This window comes from Podarcis pityusensis, assembly GCF_964106645.2.
Source record: "Podarcis pityusensis genome assembly, chromosome: 14".
Classification (NCBI taxonomy): domain Eukaryota; kingdom Metazoa; phylum Chordata; class Lepidosauria; order Squamata; family Lacertidae; genus Podarcis; species Podarcis pityusensis.
In genome coordinates this window covers 10,659,703-10,681,071 of record NC_138039.1, presented here as the reverse complement: position 1 = coordinate 10,681,071, position 21,369 = coordinate 10,659,703, and the positions used below count along the sequence as shown (strand labels likewise).

The 21,369-nt window shown below is 42.1% G+C and overlaps 1 protein-coding gene across 1 annotated transcript; it reads right to left on the bottom strand.

The window, feature by feature from the left end:
• Positions 1 to 827: 827 nt before the first annotated feature.
• On the bottom strand, positions 828 to 19,335 carry KDELR2 (KDEL endoplasmic reticulum protein retention receptor 2). Its single transcript, XM_080981400.1, has 5 exons — positions 19,074 to 19,335; positions 12,743 to 12,843; positions 6,317 to 6,475; positions 3,940 to 4,192; positions 828 to 1,968 (listed from the first exon to the last, which is right to left on the bottom strand). Exons 1-5 carry the CDS (start codon positions 19,162 to 19,164, stop codon positions 1,934 to 1,936), a joined length of 639 nt encoding a protein of 212 aa, XP_080837526.1. The 5' UTR covers positions 19,165 to 19,335; the 3' UTR covers positions 828 to 1,933.
• Positions 19,336 to 21,369: the final 2,034 nt, after the last annotated feature.

Here is a 21,369-nt window from a genome sequence, read left to right as displayed (position 1 = left end):
AGGCTGCAATTTCATTTTGCTGCTTCTTCACTCTATCCAGCACTCCAGTCTTTTGACAGAAGTTTCTACCCAAACCATACATTTAATAAATGCAACACAACAGTGTAGTGAGAAAATATATTTGTAACAGAAATTAGACATATACATGAGTGAGGTTTGAGACTTGGGCACTGCATTTTTCCAGATTAGTTTCCAGGTATGATTGAAGCTTTCACGTTTCTGGATGACCGTCTTTGCAGCATTTGCCCCCAATCTTTAACCACTTCCAATAATTGCCTTCCCCATTTTGGAGAAGTATTGGGGAAAGAATTAATGAGCAAAGTTGGGGAGGGAAGAGAGAAATAAGTCTCAACAGTTTGTTCAGACTTCTCCAGCACCTGAGTAGGTAGGAAACCCCATTTGGCTAACTACGCCCAAATCCAAATGTCTCATTTATTAGGGAATTCTGTGCTTTAAAAACTGGTGATTACAGGTAATCATGTACATATTTAAATAGGCTGGTAATTAACAATGTAGATGAAATGGCTTGTATGATATATTTCTCAGGAATTACTTTTTTCAGTCTTCAAAGTGCCAGTTAAATATGTTATGTTCACACCTTTATTACACTAATTTATCTTTTGTGGCTCTTACTAATGCAGTGAAATACTCGTAACTGTCAAGATTTGAGGGAATTTGTGTCTTTAGAAGCCATGCCTAATCTGCAGATAAAGCTCTTTTGTTTTTATAAGTCAGCACAATCAAATTATTTTTAAAGAATTACATTGCTACAACCAATCTTAAAGAAAAGTTGTAGAGACTTAGTTCCAGAACACCACCACAATGTATACCACTTCATAAAATGTTTATTTAGGATGGTAACACAGGATAAGTCATGCAACAGCTCAGTAAAAAAGGGAATCATGTAAAGTTGATGAAGTATAGTACTTGGTGCTGCTGATTCAGGAATAAGTTTATAAAAAATCACACTCATTGTCCAAAACTGGTACATCTAGAACTGCTTGAAAGCTGAACATGGACATTACTTGTAAAAGTATTTGTATTAAAAAAAGTTGTAGACAGTTAAAAATTGCCACCTAAAGATTACTTCAATTGGACAACTATCACAGGTTCATCCTTACAGCTGCAACACTAAGGCTGCTGTGAATGAAAGTAGAACTTTATGCACTCAAAAATGAGGAACCATTGTATCCTGAATGAAAAAATGAAATAAAAATTGTCTGCTGCTAAACCACAAAAGCAAAGAAATCTATATTAAAAAACCTGCATTGGCACCAAATACTCTCAAGCTGATGTATTCAGAAGGTTAAGAGAGGTATCAGACAATATGCACTGGCAGACACTATAGGAGAATGATTCTTATTTTAAAATGGAGTAATTATAACTAAGGACATTCATGAAATGGTGACATCCTACCGTGAGAATTTTGTCATTTGTAGTTTGATTTCAGTTGACACACTATGTTCAACTTTTTAGGGGGTAAATAAATACAGTGGGATGAAATTTGAAATCAAGAGAGAAGAACGGTTACCATCCATCAGTCAGCACACACCTGTGTGCACCGAAACAAGTCAGTAATTCAAAAAGAATCATTTGAAAATAAGAAGTGTTTGCACTTATTCCTGGTCATAAACAACCCCACAAAACCTCACTTTTGGAACTATTCCAATTGAAACTACACACTGAATTAAATTCACACAGTATTAAGTTTCTTTATGTAAAAAATCTTTATACATAGTAATAAAAAAAGATAAAGGCAAGATGCATCAAACAGAAGTCAGCTGGTTGTTCTCTGGTCCTATACAGCCCACCAATGATTCTTGCAAGAGACGTGGGAGACTGTCTGTTTCAAGCATCTTCACCTTTCGCTTGTGGTAAGGATTGTTCTGTCTAAGCATCCAGGATGGCAGATGCTGGCGGTTAGTTTTGGCACTTACGCTGGCAAACTGAGCTTCTTTCCCTTGAGTACTAAAAAAAAGACAAAACAAGGCATTGTTAAATGTATGCATGCATCTAATTATCAATCACCAAAAAACTAATGTTACTCTGTCATGCATCACCAAGATACACTGGGTTGCACCCAAGTAAGTCATATTCAGAGAAGCCCCACTGAAGTAAAGAGGTCTATTCAAAGTATGATGCACTTGGATACAAATTCAGAGGGTTTTATGGAATAATATGAACAAAGCATATACAGTGGTACCTCAGTTTATGAACTTAATTCATTCCGGAAGTACGTTCTTAAGTTCTCAAACCGAGGCGCGTTTTCCCTAATGAGGTCTCCCACCACCGGTGCCCTTCCACCGTTCGGATTCCGTTCTTAGACCGAGGTAAAGTTCTCAAACCAAGACACTCTTTCCAGTTTTGCGGAGTTTGTAAACCAAATTGTTCTTAAACCGAGGTACCACTGTACCGTCTTCTTTGATGTATTCCACCTTGCATTTTTATGCAATTTATAAATATTTAACGAAATAAACAAAAAAGGAAGCTTGCTACCCCCAGGAGACAAAAAGGTAAAGGGGGAGATATGGTGAGAAACAGTGACTTTTAATATTAGTAGAATTTGTGAAAATTAATCTCTAGCCTTTTATTATTTTATAGGCATTTGTAGCCTGCATTTCACCATGCAATCCCAAAGCTGGTTATATACAGCTCAATACAATTAAACCATGTCACAATGTGCAACCCAAAGACCTATGCAAAAAGGTGACAAGGCGAAACAGACCTCGGAGGGCATGTCGGGGGCCACCACTGAAAAGGCTTTCTCATGCACTGCTGCCTAACAAACTACATATGGCAGCAGATCCACAAAGAAGACCTTCCCTGCAAATCTCAACACTGTGGCAGGCCTATATGGGAAGAGGTGCTACCTCTGATATTTTATAATGTTTAAACTCTGATATTCAATACAGTACAGTAGAACCCCGTGTTATGTACTGTCCTCCTTGCAAATGCTTTGGGTTACGAGCTCCGCTAACCCAGAAGTAGATGCTCCCAGTTGCGAACTTTGCCCTGGGATGCAAGCGGATGTCGCGCAGCAGTGGGAGGCGCCATTAGTGAAAGCACGCCTCATATTACAAGTGGTTTCGGCTTAAGAATTTACCTCTGGAATGAATTAAGTTCGTAACCGGAGGTACCACTGTAGAAGAATTCCAAAGCAAACTTAAAATACATTTGCTTTGCTTATATTGGGCTGGTAATGCAGACTGCTGAGCCAGGGGCAAGATAAGGAAGAGATGACAATACTGGATGAACTGCGCCACATTCATACAGGACTGAGCTTTGAAGGACCACTGGGTTCACTTACTCTCCCCTTGTGTGTAACAATTCCACCCTTTCTGGTTTGCAGCAAAGCTCAGCTTGCCACTCAGCCACTGTGTTTGCACGTCACTTGTGCCTAACTATGGCTTTTGCTTGCCCTGCAAACCAGGACCAAAAACCACATTTCAATCCATTCTCATGTTGTTTCGCAGATAATGCTTTGTTATAAATATACTCAGATCTTGGCTGCATTTGACTCTAGTGTTACGCAACAGTGGGAAACCCCAGAGCACACCCACAACCTCCAAAGTACTGAAGAGCTGTGCTTATTTGGAAGAGTGACAGAGCTACAATATTATACACAGCATTAATATACAGTGATACCTTGGGTTAAGTTCCGGAGGTCCATTCTTAACCTGAAACTGTTCTTAACCTGAAGCACCACTTTAGCTAACGGGGCCTCCCGCTGCACCGCTGGAGCACAATTTCTGTTCTCATCCTGAAGCAAAGTTCTTAACCCAAGGTACTATTTCTGGGTTAGCGGAGTCTGTAACCTGAAGCGTATGCAATCTGAAGCATATGTAACCCAAGGTACCACTGTACTGCAGAAAGCATGTGCAAGGGATCTATAATACATAAAATCTTTAGGCCTACAGAACAGGAAGGCCCACTCCTTACCTTTTGTAACATACAAATAGAAGAAGTCACAGTACAGAATAGTCTGGACCACACCAGCAACGACAGCTATAAGGTCAAAGAATCCCTCAAAGTAGTAGCGCCAAATCCAGTTGATAAGGTACAAGGCACGGTACAAGCCCAAGAAGAAAAGATAGTGAGTAGTGATGGTTTCTGCCTCCCCAGTTTTACTGATCATAAAAAGTTGGGGGAGAATAGCAACGGACTCCAAGTAGATGGAGAAGGTCCACAAGATCTGAAAGAGCAAGACAAAAATGTAAAAGTGATACCATCACTTGGCAGCTTCCACGTCTAGTATGGGTCAATCCATATCAAGTGATCCAACTTTTTTACCACCCAATTGCCATCCAATTATCTTAATATTCTGTGCACTTGTTGAATGATCAAAACTAAGTTTAAATCTAAAATTTTAATTTTTTATCTCATCCCATTTGTGAGTTATGAGGGGTTGAAATTTCAATAAATTGACAATTTTGCCCTACACAAAAACCTTAAAAGCTCAACCCAGAATTGAGATACCTCAAACCTAAAAACAATGGACTTACTTTAAATTTTAAATTTAAGAATTTTGAGAGAGATGATGGGAATAACTTTGGTAATAACGAGTTCTCACCTGCAAACCCCACACACGTAATTTTTAAACATATTTGGGAAAAGACTGAATCATATTGCCCTGGAGAGTAGCTTCTTAGCAAAATAATGGATATTCATAGGTAAACAAGAAGAATCTAAAACTTCTATAAACTGATGGCAGGTGCAGGAAAGTCTGGTATGTAATATGATAGCGCAGTGACTTATATACAGGGGGGAAATTAGTAGTGGCTTGAAATAGTAAAAACCAAAGCAATACCTCTATGGAATTTTGTCCATGTTTTAAGTGTACTATCCTGAAATAGTATGTAGGGATACTTTTATTAGAAGTATATTATTTCACCTTGCAGCTAAAATAAATGCTCAAAACATCCTACAATTTGATGGACATATTTAAAAGCAATCAACTATGAAATAATGCTTTGCAATTATCTTTATACTGTGTTTTTTTGTTTAGCAACAGTACGCCCATTTGGTGTGTTTGTTTTCTTCTTTTGAAAACAAATGAATGAAAAGAATATGGGGCTGAGGCTTTCGTCTACAGGAAAGCAGAATAAAAATGTAGTAGGAAATAAGGTGGGCAGTACTGATACATGAAAGTTTTCCTGTGCAATTCATGGATCAGCTAAAATATAAGATGTATACATGTTGCCTATATTTTCCATTTTCCCTACTTTTTAACACACCCTTTACATAATTGTAGTTCTCCTTAAATTACCCAGATGGCACCAAAGACTTCTCAACTTCTATTTGAGGAACTTAAATTACATGAAGTGAAGGTCATAAGAGCCAGACCAATTTTTCAAGGTTTTTGTTTAGTGCACTGAACACACCACAAATATCTGAGTAACTAATTACGTTTAAATAGTTAGGATTATGGTCACTGCGTTGTTCCTCAGATACAAAGAAAGACCACCAACACACAATGGTATGAACTGGGACCACTGGATATACTTCTAACTCCAATCCCTGTATTGCTTTGGTTTAAGATTGCAGAAGCGATAGTGGAGCCACCTTCTCCTGGATTAACTCAGGATTAACACCCATTTGTGCCTGAAGATCAAACTGGGCTTGAATTTTAGCATGTTCCTATACATCTGCTCTCCACTACGGTTGGCTGAAATCAACCAGGCTCTCCTGAGTTGGAAGGAACCATGAGGGTCATTCTAGTCCACCCCCTGCAATGGAAGAATCTTTTTGCCCAACATGGGACTCGGACCTTCAGTTCTGAAATTAAGAGTTTTGTGCTCCACCGACTGAACTATCCCAGATTCTTCATGTACCTGCCCACTGAGCTATCTGTGGTGTACTAAACCTAATTCTACCAGCACAGAGGTGCCAATGAGCTTTCACGTGAATAATTTTGGAGCCCACAGACTCATTAAACAAAAATCCTTGCCTAAATCCAGATAAGCAATTTGCACCGAATTCACACACAGATTTTGATAATGACATTTTACAAGCAAGGTTATAGGAGAAGTTGATTTCAAAATTCCTAAAGAATTTTGTTTTTAAACCTGGTTGGGATTTTTCAGCACTATATGGGAGCAGCCCACCAAAGCAAAATCTAAGCCAGCCAAACAACTAGCGCCAGCTCTTTTAAGTCACTGGACCACGCACAAATACTATATCAAACAAACTGTGCAGCTTTGAGTGAAACATCAAGCTTACGATGCAGCATAAAGAACAAAGTGTTCTGCTTTATTTCAGAGTTACCCAAGTCCTCTTTACATTGTTTCAGAAGCCAGCACTTTATGAATAAACTAACCTCCAGGGGAGAGAAGTCATGATTGACAAGAAAAGACAGCCCACCAACTGGAACCACAAGGAACTCCACTCTGAATGTATCGTGGTTTCCATCATAGGTAGCCTTAAATTTCATGTAGATCAGGTAGACTGTGGCATACGAGCAGGCAACGTAGATAAGCTGAAAGGAAAAGACCCAGATGAGTTATCAGGCTTTTAGTCTGTTTCCTCCATAAAAAGCATTTTATACATACAACAAGGAACAATGTTGACCATTGAAGCATGGTCCCCCTTCCTGCTCCCATTTGCTCAGTTACATTCATCAACATATTGTACCATCTACAACAGGAAAGCTATTATTCATTTTCTGGGGACCGGCTCTTTTTTAACATAGAAAACGGTTACCTGGAACATAAGGAAGTACAGTTCCCACCCCATCCCATACCTACCAACTGATTGATTTGGGTTCCTTCAGAAGTTTAAGGAAAGTGGGATCTTTGCCTCAAGTTTTAATGGCTTGAAAGCAACATAAATCTTGTCAATTCTAATGCTGCAGCTTCAACTATAGATGCTTAAGTTGTAAAATCTCATTGATTCTGCCCCCCTACTTACTGCAGCTGGAGCATTTGTGTGAGAAAAGGTGCAACTACAGTAAACTTGCAACATGTGCTCGCTTTACTGCAGTGGCTTTTCCCATACAATCTTTCTGCAATTTTCTATAGGGTCCAAAATCAGTCATTGATAAAGAAACAATAATAATACAGGGCATTCCAAACTGTGTGTCGTGATATGTTGGTGTGTTGGCTGCAGTATGTAGGTATGTTGTGCGAACGATCCCTGTGTTCCTCCTGGGGCTGGAAAGGGGTTCGTTTACTAACTAAAACTGAATGACTATGTCATGAAATGATGCACGTCTAAAAAGTGTGTCACCAACATGGAAAGTCTGGAAAGTTAAAACGTTATGGTCATCGCCTGAGGAAATCAATCATTTATTAAATCTGCATATGAGTAAAAGTGACAGTTCTGAAGCAAGAACCACTTCTTAGAAACATTTTACCCTAAAATAGTGATTGCCACGTGGAGTTTATAAATGCCTGTTACTTTAAAATTTAAAGCTGTGGTCTGTGGGCCACCAGTGATTCATTCAGATTGATCTGTGATATATCTGTGGAGTTGTTGTGGATGTACGGTGGCACATCTATTGTATTAAATATTCATATTGATTTTTATTGCAACTTTTATTTCTTATATCACATTTTATTGTATTGCAGTTTGTAACCTTTCTACTTACTGGGAGCAACAGGAAGCAGTGCCTATTCCAGGCATAGGCAAACTCGGCCCTCCAGATTTTTTGGGACTACAACTCCCATCATCCCTGACCACTGGTCCTGTTAGCTAAGGATCATGGGAGTTGCAGTCCCAAAACATCTGGAGGGCCGAGTTTGCCTATGCCTGGATTCCATCTCCTGCTTCCTGCTCCTGAGATGTTTTTGTGCTAGCTGGCCATTAGAAGAACTACCATTTAAGAATTGGTGCTTGAGTTTGCCCTTTTCCTCTTTACTCCCTGTCCCTTTCCCCTTGTTCTTTAGATTGTAAGCTGACAGGGCAGGAAATGCCTTGTTTTAATTGATTGTATGTCAAGCACTCTGAGAGTCTTTTCGGCTAAAGCCTGGGGTACAAATACTCTAAATAAATGGATTAAAAATAAATTTAAAACCATACAACATCTGCACAGCACATTATAATAGCTACAGCAGCCCCACCCCAAAAAAGCATTGTGGTCTGCCAAGTCAGACCCTTGGGATTTTCAAGTGGTCCATGAGAGGGGAAATTTTAGGAACCGTTGGTATAAAGCATGGGTAGGCAAACTAAGGCCCGGGGGCCAGATCCGGCCTAATCGCCTTCTAAATCTGGCCTGCGGACGGTCTGGGAATCAGCGTGTTTTTATATGAGTAGAATGTGTGCTTTTATTTAAAATGTATCTCTGAGTTATTTGTGGGGCATAGGAATTCGTTCATCCCCCCCCCAAAATAAATATAGTCCGGCCCCCCACAAGATCTGAGGAACAGTGGACCGGCCCCCTGCTGAAAAAGTTTGCTGACCCCTGGTATAAAGTGTCCACTCTCAGGAGTTTCATTACACCACTGTAGTGAATATTTTAACTGATGCTGCTCTCTTTATGACTACTGAGGAGATTAGCAACCAATCTGAAATAATGGCCTGGCAACCAGGGCCAGGCAGCAGCAGATGTCATGGTCTCTCAGGGACAGGCACCACTTCAGCTAGGCAGCCTGCAGCTCCTGGTTCTTCCAGGTGACATGCATAGATTAGATTGGAAGTGGGTTCAGATCACTATCTGAATTATACACATATTCTGCTTTAGTATATTTGAAGAGTACCGTATTTTTCGCCCTATAGGGCGCACGGGCCCATAGGGCGCACTAATTTTTTTTTGGGGGGGGGGGGGAATAAAGAAAAAAAATTATTTCCCCCCCGAGCCCCAAAGAGCAAAGAAGCCATGACAGCAAGCAGGATGGATTCCCGCCAGGCTCCGCAGGCTTGCGGATAGCTTCCTGAAGCCTGGAGAGCCAGAGGGGTCGGTGTGCACCGACCCCTCTCGCTCTCCAGGCTTCAGCGAAAGCCTGCATTCGCCCCATAGGACGCACACACATTTCCCCTTCATTTTTGGAGGGGAAAAAGTGTGTCCTATAGGGCGAAAAATACGGTACTTCATTGGTAGTGGGTTTGTTAACACAAGAGGCATCCAACGTAGTTAATGAGCCTACAGTTAAAGGGGCAGCTCCCAGCTTCTGTTTTCAGGGCTTCATCCAGAAGAGGTTACCTTGAGGAAACTGGGCTTCATTACGTTCATGATAAAAATACTGTACACAGACTTCATTATCAAGTGGAGAAGGCTGAGGCTAAGAAAAATTAAATGACTTGCTGAAGGTCACACAAAATTGTGTCAGATGTGGAATCCAGGTCACTGCCTAACTAACTAGGCCACAGCAACCCCAGGCGAAAATGTTCAAGGTTCTCCATTCACCATCTGTAAGCATATTCTCAGGGAACTAATACTTAGAACACTTCAACAAGCGGAACCTAGTTTCCATGCACTGCAGCACACAGAAAGGACAGCATGAGTCACCATCCCAGAGGTGGTATTCAAGTAGCCAATGAGTCACAGAAAAATCCCTAGAAAGCAGTGGCCAGGATGCCAACAACAATAACATCTGGAAAGTGCAAAAGCCAGGGCTAGCCTGGAGAAAACTCACCAATAATAACTGGTTATGATTATTAAGATAAAAAAGAAACATGGTTTGGATAAAGTTACACTTGGGGGGAAAAGACATAAATTCAAAGCAGTCCGACTAGAAGAAAATTAAGAGATGCTGGTTAATTTTACAGGTGACGGGCCTGCTCAGGCAATGGGGTTCTGTAGTCAATTTGATGTTTAGTGGGCCTGATGGGAGTGGGAGTCCACAACATTTAGAGGGCCACAAGATCCCACCCTTAGGTTAAACCAATTTCTTCACTGGATTTGCTAGCTGCCTTTCATTGAAATGATTGTAGGATGGCACGCAATAGCTTCATACAAAAATACAATGAATTATAATAATAAAAGAACGCAAATCCAAACATTAAAATTGCTACAGAACATATAGCAGAATTTCAAGCAACAGTAACAGTGCATCAGGGCCTGATCAATTTGGTTACTTGCAAACACTTGGATAAAAGAGACTTCAGACTACAGCAAAAGCTACAAACAAGGAAGCAAACTGAACCTCCTGGGGTTGCCAAGGTTGTTCCTTGCTAATTCTCTTGTGCCTCCTTTTGGCATTTGCACATACACTTGCATAAGCAAGCAAAGCACACACAGATATCTGGGTGTCACTCCCCCTGTCCCTGGGGCCACAGATGAGAAAAGGGCAGGCTATATAAAAGATGGCACTGCCAATTCCATAGCCTCCCAGGATTTCAAGCTGCATCCCCATCATAAGTAGGGTAGACATTGGATCTTCTTTACCTTCTCCTGTCATTATGGTGGTTCTACTCCGCCAAAGAATCAAAAGAGGATAATTATTTGGGGTTGGATCCAGACTTAGTCATGCTTGGAGTAGACACACGGGAATCAATGGAGCTTATGTTAGTCATGACAAGCTTGTCCCATTGATGGGTCTACTCTAACAATTCTAAGTTTGAAGCCAACCTTTCATCAGTAAAATGGCAGGTTCATATTTTTGTCTTTACAGACTACACAACTGGCTAATAGCAAGAGATTTGAACGAACATTCGAAAATAGTCTGGTTGTGACTAAGCACGGCTCCATAAACATTTCAGTATCATTTACTTCAAAGTAATTAAAGTTGAAGGATTTGTGGATTCTTTGCACATCATGAATAGAAAAAAAGCTGGGCAAACAGTTTTCTGGTAGACCAAATTAAAACTAGAATCAGTTAGAGGATCAGCCCTTATTCTAGGGCTCACAGACATGAAGAAAGCTGTGTGAACAAGATGCAATTATGACCATTGTGTTTCCCTGACTAGACAGGGAATTTTTGACAGTTCTAAGGAAAATGAATTAAGTACAGATAAGCACTCCTCATTAGTAGCAACAAGCATTCAATGACAGTTTGAGACAAGCTTCTAATCACTTTTTTATTCTATCATCCTTTCATATGGGGTGATCCCAAAACCAGGGGACAAATCAGATCTACACATCTGTTTAGCACCAGTGGTTCTGCAGCACCAAGTGCTTCCATACCCCTCATTGGACCTGCTTTTTTATCTTTTTGTATTACAGGTGTAACTCTTTACACCAAGTCATTTTACTTAGCTCACAATTCATATAAATATTTCATAACACAACCAGCATACATTGGAATCCAATAAAAATTCAGCTGCTTGAGAGAGCATATATATCAGCACAAGTACGCCAGACTCATCCTCGAGCCCAACCAATACTCATCCCCTTCATGTATTTGTAGTCAGAATTACATAAGCAAACATTCACATTAATATCAAAATGGAAGTCCACCAGAAACCCAGCCTTGAAAGTGGGTTTTGCTCAAGGTTGGCTTTCTCCACCACGCTCTCCCAGCAAAGCTTCCAAGTCAGGATTGCTGAATGCCTGCTTGTGGAGCAGCTGGTGTACTGAACTTATGGAAGTTGACTAAGAGAGCTGTAAAAAGGTCATGTGCATCCAATTAAGGCAGGTCCATTTGAGCACGTTGCCATACATTCAAGACATCCCTACTACAACACAGATTTTACCATCTTAAGAATTTCAGTTTCCATTTTAAAAGTATAACCGGGGGGGGGGGGGCCAATAAGGAGTGCTTCCAGGAGACACAAGGCAGAGTTCTACTGCTGTTCCGAACACCGTTCCCACTCCCCTCTAACTTGACTGTCATCCCCATCACCTTTAGTCTTCTTTCATTTCTTGAAAAGAAACCTAAAGCCAGTTTTGCAAAGCAAATAGATACTAATTAGCAAGGCACTCTGTCTGAGGACCATATACATTTCATGAACCTTTTCTTTTTCCAAAGTCCAAAGGCACTGGGATGATCACATATATACACACCTGGTTCTTCTGCTCCAAAACTAAGAAACCCCTCAAGTAAGGCACAGAGTCCTCAGAAGGTGAAGAGTCAGACAGGGGTGGCATATCCCATTTCGCCACTTAAGGCAAAATGTGAAGTGCCACTCTCCCCTGTCGCTGCCACCTTGCACTGCCTGCCTCACCACCTCCACGCCAATACTGGGTGAGATCTTGCATGCTCTGCAAGATCTCACACCATTTTGATCTTGCCCAAAACCAGCACCAGTGCTGGTTGTGGTGGGGTAGGTGAGGCATCTGTAGGGGCACTGCCGTGGGGGCTCCCACTGCCTGAGGCTGCAGCCTCACCCCACCTAAGGGCTGCATCAGCCCCAGAGTCGGGCATACTCCAGGGACACAAAATAGTCCCTGGCTTTGTTGCTGGTCAGATACTTTGTAGGAATTTTAAAGAACATAGTCATAGTGATAATAAAACTGGGGGAACCTGATCAAGCTATTGGAGGACAAACTAAGTTGTGACCATGAGGCAATGCAGCAAACTGCCTCAAGAGCTGACTTCAACCCTTTCAGGCAAAACAGTTTATCCATGTGTAAAACAGAGAAAGCTGTCATCTAGGAGTGAAACTCGTATGACTCAAGACACTGCAGATGACTGGCAATACAAAGGTAATTTATTGTGGCATTTGCAAACCTGCTTCTTCCCTACGGCTGCAACACAGTGGTTGTTGTTTTTTTAATCAGCAGACTCACGTTAACTTTAACATGAACAGGGAGAAGCACATTTGAATTTTCTTTCAGCCTTTACTCGAAATTACCATGGAGGCGAATTCATTAAGAGGTATGTGAAGAAAATTCAGTAGCCCCTCTTGCATATTGAATGTATCATACCTTCATAGAAGTGTTATAAAAAGAAATGAATGAAGTGAAGAGATCCAGGTAACGAGTGGTGAACACCAGTGCAAAGAGAAGCTGGCTTTTCCCAGATATACCTAAAGGAATAAAAAGAAGTCATGTGAGAAAGGGTATTTAAAAACCCAAGCCATGTGAATTATCTTAGTTCAAACACCAAGATTCACTGCACACCCACCGCTGCATTGCAACAGAACCTTATGGTAATCTGAGCTCCAGATTCAAAACCCAGAAGTTTCATATATTACCATCTATTGCTAGCAATTTTCTGCTACCTACCTCTTTTGCTACTATTCAGCTTTTTATTCATAACCAACAATGTACCAGGCACCATACTGAACAGGTCAAATCATAAACCCTCTGCATAAGAGCAAAAGGAAGATTTATCAGAAAAGAAGATAGGTTCACTGAATACTAGTCACTGGAGAGCAACAACAACAAAATGCAACAATGAAGAGAACTAGGGATAGTCCTATGGACCACTGTCACTCACAGAATGTCTTTCTATGCTCTGCCCCAGAAATGTATCAGTAGCACTGATCAGGAATCACTGTGTATCAAAGCTGACCATCAGCTGGTTGTGGGCATTTTGCCTACTCCGAAAGTTGTTGAACTTTTTTTTTTCCCCCTACAAACCACAGTATTACAATATTATTGGACCTTTCAATGTCAATTCCGCATTTGAAATCCCAGTAATGTCTGGGAAAATCCAGGTGTATGGCACATGTATGCCATTTCAATTTATTATTTTTATGTCAGCCAGAGAGAGGGTATCCCAGTGCTGTGTCCTTAGCAGCCCTGGAAACCTAAACTATGGCTGGAAAGATGTGAGATCCTCTCTTCCAGGTGAGTGACTAAAGAAAGCAGTTGGGTCTGTATCAGCCTCTGCGTTCATAAGACTCATTTCCACTCCCAAACTAATGGAAGATGCCATATCATCACTTGGACCCCCACCTTTCACTCAAACCCTTCTGATATTAAATAAGTATACAGTCAAATACCATCCCAGCCCAGTTCCTAGGGTCTTCCTTCTACCTAACTCCCATCATGGTCACAATGAAGCTATCTAACCTAGGCAGGGCCCACTACCAGATCTGATCCCAAACTGTGAGAAATTCCCACTGAGACATCTTCCATGCCCTATACCTGAAGAACCATCTGCATTGAGAGTCCCTCAGGCAGGACACAGTGGGTGATAACACAGCACTAGACATCAATCTTGAGCACATTTACATGCTTCCTATCTCCCACTGAAGTGTGTCTATAACTGAAACTCTGATGGGCAAGTCATTAAAAAAAAAACTCACTACAGTAAGTTCAGAGACCACATTTTTGTAAAGATTGTCTCACTTCATGTAAAATAGGTGTTGATTACAATACATGCCTCAATACATTGTCATAATGTGGCAGCACGTGCCTATTTATTAGCTCTGCTCCATTCAGCTCAATGTGAACAAAGCAAGCAACAGAGGTTGCATTTTTCAGCAACATAAAACAAAAGCATGGATGTACTCTATGACTCAGCCTGTTCTGTCGTGCTATTTTGTCAAGGCAACTGTTTAGATACCACCTTTCTGCCAACGCATTCAAAAAATGGTATACAATCCAATATACTTGTTACAAATGGAAAAGGGAATGAAAACCAGGCACAGAGTGTCATGTAATTGTTGTAATGACCAGACTCAATGGCCACCAAGGGAGAAAGTTCTGAGGTGGAAGGAGTCAAACAGCAATTGGTGCTGGCTGAGCTAACTGACCTTGCAGTCTCTTGTTTTTCCCTCTGATGAGAAAGGGTGCTGATGGAAGCATGAGAATTAGATGTCCAATACTAAGGAAGAAGTGTTCAACAACCAAAAACTTACCACAGGTCCCAATTTTTAAGTTACAGTGGTACCTCTGGTTGCAAACGGTATCTGTTCCAGAGGTCCAGCTGCATCTTGAGGAATTTGCAACCAGAGGACCACTTCTGCGCATGTGGAGAAACCCAGAAAAATACTTCTGGGTTTGCTGCGTTCACATCCCGAAGATTACGTATCCAGAGGGATACATAAGCAGAGGTACAACTGTACTCTTAGAGCCCTCTTGTTGCTTATAAGTACTCTTAGTGCCAGATACATTACCTTTTATTTCAGTAGCCCCATGACAGTTCATATTTGTATCATTTTAATTCATTACAATATCTGATGTCTTTTATTCAAAAGGGAAGTAGATGTTAATAATATTCCCCGTTATAGTTGTTTTTCTTAAGCACTTTCCTGTGAAATGTCAGAATGTCATCTACTCTCCCTCTCTCATCTTGATGCAATTGTTTTCTGTCGATCGACAGTGCTTATTCAAAAAGAAATTGTGTTAAAGAATAAGCAAGTATCTTTGTTTTGAACATTAGCTTTTAAAAGCTTAAATTTGGGAGGCTGCGTATCTCTGCTGGTTGCCAGCATTCTCTAGAAGTAACACACTTAGACTCAATGTAACTATTTCACATTACACTAACAATGCCGGTGCTAAACAATTTTTTCTTGTCAGTCTTAGGAAGTGATAACACTAAGCCCCTAGAAGAATAAACTATTCTAGTTATGAAAGTTTTTGCATTAATTGATTTGCAAAGGATCCCTACCCAAACATGACCTCACTACATATACTCTGCTAGCTTCCTCCAACCTTCTCCCTTTGCAAGGACACCTTGAGGCAGGGGTAGTCAACATGGTGCCCTTCAGATGTTCCTGGATTTCCAACTCCCATCATTTCTGACCATTGCCTATGCTGCCTGAGGCTGATGTGAGTTGTGGTCCAAACAACTTCTGGATGACACCACACTGGTTATCCCTGCTCTGGGGCAAAATAGTAGTCAGAAAGGGTACAACCAATTGTTCCAATGATGCTTTGCTCAAAGGCACAATAAGCTGTCTCCCAACTACCCAGATCTCACTTGCTCCTTATGGGCTTGCTAGTGTTGAATGCACTATGAATACGTAGTGTTATAGGCATTCAAAATAAATATACAATAAGCTGTATGCAGGCTAGGATAGTACATGGAACAAAGTTTAACAGTGAATGGGTCATACTCTAATAGCTATTTAATTTAATAGCTATTAACATGCTATTAAAACAGGTGCCTTTGCATATATAACTGCTCAATCCTTATCAAAAAGTGAAGTTTCAGTTCATTGAGGTTTACTCCCAAGCACACATGTATACATGATTGCAGCCAGTTTACAATATTTATATAAGTTTATATAAGCTTACTAAGGACTAAGCTGCCCTGTGGTCAACTAGCCTTACTTTTACATAAGAATGCCATATCATCAAGCTGTAGGGATAAGAAGACTGCTTGGTTACAAAACAGAAATATATATAAAGTGAATGAATTCTAACTCTAAACTGTTCTGCATATGAGGGGACTCATGGTTTATTCAAACTCTGGCTACTTCTCTACAATAACTCCAGTCTGCAGCTTTAAAAAGAGCTCTATTAAATTCCCAGGAATTAGTCAACTGTGAGTGATGCATTTTGCCATCAGATAGCATTTCCTCTGCCTTACAAAGTTCACAGTTCAAAATCTACTTGGCTTGATCATAAAGACTACAAACAAAATTACCAACACAGAATCAGTCTAGAATAGTATTTAGACATAAGAACACAGTTCAAAGTCAAACCATCAATGCAGGATAAACAAGGACAGTGCGTCTAAGTGAAATGTACTGAATAGCTTCAGCGGCTTAAAAAACTTGTGACTGAGCTTGCTTTCCTTTCCTCCCTTCCTTTTCCCTCACCTGTCATGTCTTGTCTTTTTAGACTGTGAGCCTAAGGGCGTGCCATCTTAAAGCAACTTACAAAAATCTATTCTGAGACTAAAATCAGGGTGTAAATGCTGTAAACAAACAGGCACACAGAAGCATCAGAGTGAGTAAATTCTCATTTCTAGGTTAAAATAACAAAAATCTATCTTCAAAATAAGAGATTAAACAACCCTTTTGGGAACAAGTTTTGTTTTGCAACATAACCAGGGATTTCTTCAGTTGAATAAGTTTCTATTGAGGAAATGACATGGGGTGCAGCAGGACTACAACTGATCTCTCTCTTCCAGGCCGCTCTGTTCACCACACCTTCTGTTAGCTGCCACGTCAGACTAGGCCAGGAATCCCAATTGAGAGCCTATTCTCCCAAGCCTTGATTCAGTCATTTGCTTCCAATTTTCAAATGCAGCTGGCAATGCAAGTAAAAGAGCTTGCCAAGCTCTCAGATCAAGTCGGATCACAGGTTAACCCCTTCAGTTACAAATAAATAAAGGGTCTAGCATGAAAGTCTATAAACAGAGGTTCCAGAGTTCAGAAGAACAACCTTGGAACTTGCAAATTATGCATAAAAACCTGCTGTTTCTGCAAAGCACTCAGAAAAAGCACAATTTAGGCTATGTCATATGTCTTCGATTTCAGAACTACTGCAAAAAGACAATGCATCTTGATTAGGATGGTAAAACTCATTTTTTCCTGCAAGTCCAGAATCTGAAAGGGAAGTTCTAGCCTCAGGAAAGCAAACTACCATCCCCTTTGCTTTAAGTCCATTCATTCTATTTGTGCACAACTGCCTCAAAATGAATACGATGTCTGAATGGTAGGACGGGGAGAGAGAGAGAAAGTCATATTTCCTGCAGCTCCCTTCACACTGTACCATGATTTTGCTTGGGCTTGAATGCTGCTCCAGGAATTTTCTTTCACCTACTACATCACTGTGTGCTAAGAAGGCACTTAATCTGTTCATTCATCTCATTTATATTATTGTGCTCTTTCTTCTTGAAGCAAGAAAGAGATAACAAAGTTATCTGACCTGAATATTCATCATTATGGAGGAGTTAGCAAATCAGGTTGCCTAGATTTTGACTCATTCCGAGTCTCTACCGACACAGCTTCATTTCACTTGCACTATGAAATCTCTCTACCTACAACACTATTAAAAGAAAAATAAAACCTCAAACCATTTGTGCACTTAGTTCACTCCGATGGGATCTTCATCAACAAATATATCCCATACGTATAATGAACATAAAGCCCTGTTTTCAGGATACCCTTTCAAAGATATTCATAGAGTTGTCCTACCCTCCCCTTTTTGAAAGACAGTGACCGTAACCTCTACTCTCTAGACTTCACAGCTTCCAGTGCAGTATAGGCTTACCAACTCTATTTGATGCAACTGCAGGAGTGACCCCCAATCAATATATTTTATCACATATTACATTCTTCCTCCAAGGAACTCAGGAGCAAAACACATGATCTCCCACATCCTTACCCTAGCAACAATCCTGTGAAGGCAGTTACAGTTCAGAGAGGTCTAAGGTCACCTGACAACCTCCACCAGGAATTTGAACCTGGCCCTAGTTCAACACTCTAGCACTGAACTACACTGGCCCCACTCTGCAGTACCCCACAAGTTTTCTCTAGCAGACAACTCCACTTAATGCAACATCCCATAACCTTTAAAAGAAGTCACTTCTCAGATCTCCCCCTTTAGAAGTAGGAGGCATGGCAGGAATACGATCCCCAAATCAGCATCACAACCCCCCCTGCAAGCATTCCATGAGCTTCCACAATTACACCAAACCCTCACCAAATACAAGAGTAAGTGGGGGAACCCATCACTCCCCCCCCCAAATGAGTACCCCCAAATTCCTAACCTGCTCTAGCCTCCCATAAGCTCCTCACTTACAAGAAATCTCCACCCCATCACCACCCACCCACCTCCACACCCCCAAAATTGCCCCTCATCTGACGCTCTTGCCCAACTCGACACACAGGAGACAGCATTTTTTCTGGGGGTGGGGAGGGTTGGAAATCGCTCCACCTCAACATCCCATAATCAGCCAAGCTTGCTCCGCCAACACACACAGAGAAGAATATGGGGGCACCACCCCCAAAGTAGGCACTCCCTCCTCAGTCAGGCTCCACCACAACTGAAGGAGGCGAACTACCCCCATAAAACAAGAGGGCATGGGGAGCACCCCATCCAAATCCCCCCTCCACTGAAGGCAAGCATAAAAAGGGGGGTGGCAAGAGGGACGCACCCTCCCCACTCCCCACACCAAAGTCTCTGAAAGGAAACCCCATAGGGAGGAGAGAATCACACCCCCCAAAAAATCTGCACCCCCAAATTTCCCCGCTCGTTTCGCAGTGTGACGAGGGGGCTGGACCACCATCCCCCCCACTCCCCCCCCCGAGGCGAGGGGCCGAGGCGGGTCCCTCCCCTCCCCCCCATGGCCGGGGGTCAACGTCCCTCGCGCCGCCTCAGCCTCGCCAACCGCCCGCCGAGCCCGACGCACCGGCGCACGAGCGGGTCTTCCAGATCTTGAGGAGGAGGATGATGATGGCCGCCAGGTGGGAGAGGTCCCCGGTGAGGCGGAAGACGTTCATGGCGCCGGCGGCCGCGCTGAAGGAGGAAGAGGTGGAGGAGGAGGAGAAGCGGGGAGAGGAGCCGGCGACCGGACCGAAGATGGCGAGAGCGCAGCGGACACCGAGCGACGTGGCCCGGGGACGTGGCCAGAGACAGCCAGCGCGGGCGCGGTGCACGCCGGGAGAAGTGGGGGGGTGGGGGAAGGAAAGCGGAGAAGGCGGGGAGGAAAAGCCACGCCCCCTTCTTTCCCTCACAGCCGGTGGGCGGGGCTCGTGAGGGATCCTTTCCTACGCACGCGCACATTCTCCCTCCCACCCCCTCCCGCATCCTCGGAAAGGGCGCACGACGGGTTTTTTTTCTTCTTCTTCTGCGCACGCGCGCATATCTCCCACACCGCAACACAAGACTCGCCCTCTGCCGTTCCGTCCTTAGAAGGTGGAGCTGCGCTTACGCTGTATGGAGGAGCAAGAATTCTGGAAGGCGTGTAGCGGGGACGCGAGTGCGCCTGCGCCGTTTCGCCCGTTGGCCACAATAGCGGGTTTTAAAAAGTAGGTTCCAGACGTGCTGCCGCGTCTGATATCGGTTGCTAAACTCACATATGTTTTTGATCGACTGGCATTGCTCTGGCCTGGCGTTTTAATGCGTTATGAGCGCTCGGGCATTGTTTTAGGCTGAAGTCGAAATTGCGTTGAGTGTGTTTTTTATATAGAAAAAGTGGTGTGCAAATATGTTTTTAAAAGTATTTTTTAAAAGCTGCTTTTCTGGGCAACAGCATCCGAAGCGGCTCAGGCCTGCTGTTATTTTTACTATAATTATTCAGTTACATTGTAACTGTTGACAAGATGACTGCACAACAAAATCGACTTTAGAGTAGCAAAGTTTTTCTGCAGTTTGAAAAACAAAACAAAAAATTGCCCAGGGTCAAGTTATTATGGTGCACATATTAGCTCAAATATAAAGTACTCATTCAATGATATATATTTGTCACTTTTCACACAAAACACAGTATAATTTATGTAAGTAGATCATTAGTGTAATTTATCATTAGACCATACACAACTTATCACAAGGTAGTAACTTACATTAACTAGATTCATAGAACTGTAGAGTTGGAAGGAACCCCAAGAGTCATCTAGTCCAAACCCTTGGAATGCAGGAATCTCAACTAAAGCATCCATGGCTCATGGCCATCCAACCTCTGCTTAAAAACCTCCAAGGAAGGATAGGCCACCACCTTCTGGGGAAGTCCATTCCCCTGTCAAACAGCTCTTACCGTTAGAAAGTTCTTCCTGATGTTTAGTCAGAATCTCTTTTCTTGTAACTTGAATCTATTGGTTCAGGTCCCACCCTCCAGAGCAGGAGAAAACAAGCTTGCTCCATCTTCCATGTGACCCATAGATATTTGAAGATGGATTATCATATCTCCTCTTTTCCAAGATAAACGTACCCAATTCCCTCAACTGTTTCTCATAAGGCTTGGTTTCCAGACCCTTGATCATATTGTTTGCTGTCTTTCCACATTTCAATTCCTTCAAACTGATAATCTACTACTGCTGCATTTGCCCCAAAGTTCTGCCTTGACATCATTCGATGTTTAGAAAGTTGAGGTAATTTTGATCTGTTTTAGTATTAATAAGTTTTGTTTGTTTTAAAGTAGGGTTGTTAATTTTTATTTCTCTTATTGTGAGCAGGCAGCAATTGTTTTAGGAGTGTGTGCGCGCATAATGCTGACCCCAGAAGTGGCTGGAACAGGGGGTGGGGACGGGGCAGGGAGGGAACAGGGTGTAGCAAACTTAACATGCGCTCCACTGATGCGCACAGGGGTCAGGAATGCAACCCCGTGCTGAACTGCTGTTGCCTGTTGTATGAATTTAAATAAATAAATTGGGCACGTCTGGCCCAATCTCTTCATACTTCCAGGTAACTGATTAAGACACAGGTTTTTCAGCAAGTGTTTGGAGGGGAGGCCTGATTAGACAATAAAATTTACTTTGTCTGCTGCTATTAGTAATTGCTATGTAGCATGGGAGTAGCCAGGATTTATTGAGGGGGGCAAAACCAAGGTATCTGTGATGCAGTTGGACAGTTAGTTAAGTATTTTTATTTATTTACTTGATTTAGGGGGGGCAGCTGTTCCCCCTGCACCTCCCAAGCAAGCTATGTCCATGCTATGTAGTGCTTTTGTTATGAATTGCTGTGTTTTTATTTAAGGCCCCATCTGCACA

Bases quoted from the DNA above. Each gene is read 5' to 3' on its own strand.
- KDELR2 (XM_080981400.1), bottom strand. From the start codon at position 19,164: ATGAACGTCTTCCGCCTCACCGGGGACCTCTCCCACCTGGCGGCCATC. The intron at 12,844-19,073 runs GTGCGTCGGGCT...TTATTCCTTTAG, and splicing joins GAAGACCCGCTCGTGCGCCG to GTATATCTGGGAAAAGCCAG. The intron at 1,969-3,939 runs GTAAGGAGTGGG...TCTTTTTTTTAG, and splicing joins CTATTTGTATGTTACAAAAG to TACTCAAGGGAAAGAAGCTC.